General features: G+C 34.4%; 1 protein-coding gene across 1 annotated transcript in view; it reads right to left on the reverse strand.

The window, feature by feature from the left end:
- Positions 1-6,816, reverse strand: part of LOC117120058 (MAM and LDL-receptor class A domain-containing protein 1-like) — a 17,988-nt gene continuing 11,172 nt past the window's right edge. The window contains exons 7-10 of the mRNA XM_033265064.1: positions 6,386-6,544; positions 3,723-3,988; positions 486-699; positions 1-287 (exon numbers count right to left, since the gene is read on the reverse strand). Coding sequence (XP_033120955.1) covers positions 1-287; positions 486-699; positions 3,723-3,988; positions 6,386-6,544 — 926 coding nt within the window. The remainder of the gene's footprint in view (positions 288-485; positions 700-3,722; positions 3,989-6,385; positions 6,545-6,816) is intronic.

The following is a 6,816-nucleotide window of genomic DNA, read 5'->3' on the forward strand; positions in this document are numbered from 1 at the left end:
TTAAACATTACCGTACGTAATTACGCAACTTACAGCAAAATATGTTAATGACTGGTTCTCTTCAAGCACTTCAACTTGTTCCCATCCTTGTGTTGTTCCCATTTTTTCCCAAATTAGTTTCTTTATATCATTTTCTTTTTGAATGCAAACTCGTAAGTATAGCTGTGGATCGAAGTTCATATTGACGCTAAATTTGACGTTGATACTACCACTATAGTTTATGGTTGGTGTTTGAATATGTGCATTTTTTCCGCCACCACCTTCGATATACATGTAGGTAGGAGAAGCTGGAAAAATAGGAGTAAGAGGATCTTGTAATTCTACCAATTGAATTAGAATCCAAATATATTAGTATATTAAAATGTAATGTTTCTATTTCTAGCCTATATCCTATATTTAAAATGTGATGAGATCATCGATATACCGAGTTTTCACTAACTGTTATAATTATTCGTTCGTAATTGACTGTCATACATCTTCCATACCCGATAGACCGTAAGCGTTCACGTTGTTGAAATACAGCCAATCCAAATCGTCGTCATGTCTCTGCCACAGGCCACACCCAGCAATGTCAGTATCAAAATTGCATGAAAATTCTCCACTGTAGTTGTCCACAGCCTCACATTCATCGAACATGATATCATCAATTGCAAAGGTGGTTCTGAAATAACTCTTTCCGACCGTCGCTATAAATATTATCTATGAAATAATACAGTACTGAAATAATCAAAAGTGGTGATTAATCAACACAAGGCAAATATTTTATACAAACACCCACATTAATAATGTATACATAATATATAGGCCAAACGCAGTGGCGTAGCTAGAGGTTTTGGGGCCCGGGGGCAAGAATAGAAAAAGTAGAAAACCCTTGAACGAAAATTCTCCACTGTAGTTGTTCGCAGCCTCACATTCATCGAACATGATATCATCAATTGCAAAGGTGGTTCTGAAATAACTCTTTCCAACTGTCGCTATAAATATTATCTATGAAATAATACAGTACTGAAATATTCAAAAGTGGTGAATAATCAACACAAGGCAAATATTTTATACAAACACCCACATTAATAATGTATACATAATATATAGGCCAAACGCAGTGGCGTAGCCAGAGGTTTTGGGGCCCGGGGGCAAGAGTAGAAAATTGCGCACCACCCCCAATTATAATTATAATATTTTGAAATTAATTGATATTGGTTGTATAGACATTAAGCATATGCGTACTGTACGTCCATCGGGACGTCCATATAATGCACTGTCTAAATAACATTATTTAAACCCGAATAACTATTATTATTCTAGCTCTCATATGTTCTTTCTTACCAGGGATGGGGGCCAGAGTTTGCCCGAGTAGAGTCCAATGTTCGGGGGGGGGGGGGGGGCCCCGACGGGGGGGGGATGCCCCGACGAGGGGGAAGATTTCCTTGAAGAGAGCAAAGTGGGCATGATCGAGCTTCGCTTAAAATCTTCCGAAAGTGGCCTGGGGGGGGGGGGAAGCCCCCAAAAATTTTTGACAATTTATGGATTTCAAAGGCTTATTTAATCGATTTTAGAGTCTATTAATATTTACAAAATACATGTAATTTTTTTTCTCCCCAACGAATTTTGATTTTTCTGCCCGACGAAGGTGGGGGGGGGGGAGGCGCAGCTATCCCCGAAGGGGGCTCTGGCGCCATCCCTGTATCTTACTATTGAAACCGCATTACAATGTTCGGAACTTTGTATAAAACTTTACCATTATCCTAATTGTAAGTTGCTGAATTTTTAACATTGTTTAAACTTGCAACTGAATTTTGTGTGCTTTTGTATCAGCAAATAAGTTAAAAACATGATCAAAGTTAGTAATGTTGTCTGCTTTATCACGCTCAATACTAAGTAGTGCCAAAGCAAATAGTCTCGCTTTTCCCATCGTGGCTCTGAGATATGGCAAGATGAGCTTAAGTCATGTAGTCATTACAGAATAGGATAAAAAAAAAAAACAAGAGAAAACGGTCGAAATGGACTGAAAAGAAATCACAATCTATGAATTTGCTAATAAAAGCAACTACATTCGGATTCTTATTAAAATATTCATGCCTGACGAAATACATAAATTTCGTCGTGTTTTTCTAAAATTGCTTACTTTTTACTCTCATTCTCCCATTTCAGCTCCCCCTCAAACGTGACGCCCGGGGCACGTGTCCCCCTTTGACTCCCCTAGCTACGCCATTGCCCATACGTAAAAACGCTCCTTGCCAAAATCATTGATCCAACTGCTTCTTCTTCTAGCTACATTTTTATGTTCACTTCGCACCACAAATAATATACTTTATGTTCTCTTGCTAAAATTACTCAATCGCCTGACCATCCCTTACATTCATTTCTTCCAGCTCGACGATCGTCCTCCATAGCGCTACGTAATTCTCGACATTTTGCATCCCTGCCCTTCAATGCTAAAACCTTTCGATTTCTCAATTTTTCCCCCTTTGCTTTGTGCCTTTCATACGACCTTGCCAGTGGCGTAAACGCCTATGCGCTCTCATGCGGCGGTCCGCAGGGCCCCCTGAATTCTAGGGGCCCCGAAGGGGCCCTACTTATAGATTCCTCTATTTAGCACCCTGACCAAAAAGGACTTTGTTGATAAATAAAACCATAATGTGTCTATGTAGGGCATATATCATATTATAATGATTAAAGAGAGACGGGGCCCCCCTCTCGGCCTGGGACCCCAATAAATTTGTCAAAAACAAAAATTAAAAATGGAGATAAAAAGAAAATTATATTCACAATAATGAAGTCTGTGAGTGCCATTTCCGGCCATCTAGACATGCCATAGTAATAGTACATTTTCTTATCACAGCCCCACAAGGACAACGGCATAATGTGTTTCTGAAATCGACTGTAGAACATATCTAATTATATCCAGTGGCGATATTCATCAATTTTCTTACCTTATCCCCAACCATGGTGGGTCTGAGGTGGTATAGACTCAACTGTGAAAGTCCCTCCCTGGCCTCATTTTTCTGGATGCATATTGATTCATTTATTCGTCGTTAAAAAGAGTTAAAATAACAACGCACACCTAAAATCCCACGATAGAATTGGTGACCGGGCGGACCCAAAAAGGGCCCCCAGTTTCAGAAATACACAGGGCCCCCGGTCCCATCGTTACGCGACTGGACCTTGCTATCGACCCCGCCACTTTATCCCTTTCCGACATTAAAACCGCTCTTTTTATGAAGGCCCAATAAGTTGTCAATTACCTCTTGTATATAGTGTACGTATTGTAAGTGTTCATGTTTGGCGGATAATATGCATATATGGTTGATGAAGTAATAACAAATTGAACTGAATTTAATTAAATTGAATATTGATATATGAGAAGTTGTAAAAAAAATATGAAAATGAGGCATGTAGACTGTAGAACATTGGATTTCTTTGGTAAAGAAGTGTTCGGCCAGTAATCCAATCTTTTATGTCAAGCGTTGACAAAGACTGCAGGAGTAGTATAATCTTCGTTGCAATACATTTCAGTGCTTCTAAAGTCAATATTTTAAATACCATGATTTATTTGTTTAGATGTTGCGTCTTTTTGAAACAACAAATAATTATTTTTTGCGAATGTATATGATGTCATACCCCTCATTAACAGACAACCTACCATTTTTGATAGACTTTGTGCCACTGTATGTTTAAATGTAATATATTTTGTCATAGGCCAGACAGTCTCCATTACTTACTGTGAAGTCGTAGTCTGTTGGCTGAATGGTTACTTTCGCTAATTTCCATTTATTTTCTGTAGGTGTTGTACTGAACCAGATGCTATCAATTGTATATAATATTTCTAGATACACCTCTAATTTAGCACCCTCTTGTCCATCCACATAATACCAAAATTCCAGACATCTTGGCTTTCCCGTTGCCATGAGTTTTGGAGTGTAAAGCTTCGCTGAATCCCCAGCAGGCCGAAAATACGATGGTTCAATAAACAAGTACATGTAGTGACCTTCATATAATAATAGAAATGTTAGATTGTTTCACTTTCAGTTTTGCAGATACAGATTGTTTAAACATTCTTTATTTTCGTTTACATGGAAATAAAAGCTTCACTTAGATGCTTCACTTTAAAAAACAAAGCGATCAGTGTTTGCTATACTAGATCCAATTCAAGAGAGAATCTGAGATTCGTTTAATAAGTCATGTATAAAACCTCTGCTTTTAGAGTATTTTGAAAACAGGGGCGGATCCAGAATTATTTAAACGGGGGGAGGGTAGAACAGCAGTTTCAGAATAGATAAGTGAGAGCACATAACATTGATATGCATTGAAATTTTAAGAAAAATTAGCAGCAAAACGGGTCTACTGGACCCGCGCCTGGAAAACTCAGTACTTGTGTAAGCATGCATACGTTTTTATTTCTATATTTTGAAAGGTGTATTATGCTATATGCATTTCAAACTTTAACAATGTAAAAAGTGATATGATTCATTAAAATTTCTACAAAATATTGACGATATTTTTGCTAAATACTGTTTTAAGAATCTGAAAATAAGGTTAGGAATATTTTGTAATAGGTTGTGATATGTTATACTGCACTTTGTTTTAATTGTGTTATTTTAAAATAGGTCTTAAGCTAGCCTGTCCAAAGCCACCCCTGTCTAAAGCCACCCAGCAATGGAATATACCACTGTAAGGTGGGGGTGTACACTGGGTTGTTAATCTCTACTATCTGGGCTGCTAGTAGGAGTTGTTTGAATCAGACCATAGAGAAAATATTTTCTCTATGATCAGACCTACAATTTCATTCTTTTTTGTACAGTATTATGAATTAAAAACTGAGAGTGGCCTAGATTAGGCGGAATTAGGCATAAACATTCAGTACTCCAACCAAATGCAAAATAAAACTAGGGATAAATGATCACAGCTTCCCTTAATTACGTAATTGGCTATTTTTTAGAAATGTATTTTTCTCTTGTCAAAATTTATCATTTATCCAGTATCATTTGTTACCATGTCTTTGTCGTTGTCGTTGTCGTTAATAATAATAATAAATAATAATAATAATAATAATAATAATAATAAATAATAATAATAAATAATAATAAATAATAATTAATAATTAATAATTAATAATAATAATAATAATAATAAATAATAAATAATAAATAATAATAATAATAATAATAGTAATAAAATAATAATAAAAAAATAATAAAATAATAACAAAATAATTAAAAAAATAATAAAATAATAAAAAAATAATAATAAAAAAATAAAAAAATAATAAAAAAATAATAATAAAATAATAAAAAAATAATAATAAAATAATAATAAAATAATAATAAAGTAATAATAAAGTAATAATAAAGTAATAATAAAGTAATAATAAAATAATATTATTATTTTTATTTTTATTATTATTATTATTATTATTATTATTATTATTACATTTTTCCTTTAATTTATTATTATTTATCTATTTGCTAAATATTTATTTAACACAAAACAAGATATTTTCACTTCCATTACTATTAATAGTTATCATTTTTTGATATTTGTATTTAATGGAATGACTATATTTCTTTTTTGTCAATAACAAGCCTTTAACTACTCTCTTTTTTATTACCCTCTTTCATCTCTTTTGATAAAATGTGGTAATTCCTTATACATGTTGTGATATTTCAATCTCTGTGTTGTTTGCAATAAAAGTGAGTAAGTGGAATAAAACGGTGTAAAAAAATCAGAGAGCAGTGAAAATTACTTCACTTTTAATTGACTAAAAAAAACGTTTCTAGAAACCATCAATTTCCAATTCATACTATTCACATGATTTCAAAAATAATTAAGTGGTGATATTGTGATATTATTTAGTTAGAGAAGAAAGGGAAAATAATAATAATGGTAACACTGAAACTGGATAAATGCTAAATTCCGGCTGAAAATAGAAAAACCACTCGGTTGCATAAGCTATGATTATTTAACCCTTGTTTTGTTTTGCAGTTAAAATACTGAATGTTTATGCTTAATCTAGGCCACTCCCAGTTTCTAATTCATCATACACAAAAAAATAAAATAGTAGGTCTGATACAAACAACTCCTGGTAGCCTCATATTGCAGAGCAACATTAAGGCAAACAGCTCATTGTGCGACCCCCACCTTACTATGGTATAGCCCATTGTTAGGGGTGGCTTTAGACAGGACTACCTGGACAGGGGTGGTTAGTCTTATATTCATTAAAATTTGGCATTCCCATCCAAGAAAGTACGGCCCAGAAGGACAAGGCGTGATCTTATCCGAAAGTATGGCTTGAACATATGCAGACAGTGCTTTAGGACGTCTGCTAGAGATATTGATGGGTTCCAAGAATTGATCAATGAAAAGTTTAATAAGCATAATGCTATACCGGAGGAGTTCCCAAAAGAGTGGTCGACGTTCGGCCTTATTCTGTCGTCCATATTGATTAGTCCTGCTGCTAAGATCCAATCGAAATCATCCTCATATTTTCCTGCTTGAATGTAACCACACTCATCCAGTGACTGTTCGAAGTTGCAATTACCAGAAACTAAAAAAAAAACAATTATATTTAATTTTTACTGTACAAACTATTTTAACAAAAAAAAATATGTACACATTCTCATTCCCTCATCTGTTTCTTGCACGCACCAGCTTGCACCTATTTTTGTGTATTTTTTGGGTGTAAAGATTCTTACCAACTTATATTTAGAACTCACAATTCAATTTTATTGTACTTCAAATCTTCAAGGACCAATAGGCCAATGCGCTGGGAATTCCTTCACAAATACACCGTAAAAAATTGAAAAGCAAAATAAAAAA

This window comes from Anneissia japonica, unplaced genomic scaffold (assembly GCF_011630105.1).
Source record: "Anneissia japonica isolate Jap-2015-1 unplaced genomic scaffold, ASM1163010v1 scaffold287597_len576451_cov177, whole genome shotgun sequence".
NCBI classification, from domain to species: Eukaryota; Metazoa; Echinodermata; class Crinoidea; order Comatulida; family Comatulidae; genus Anneissia; species Anneissia japonica.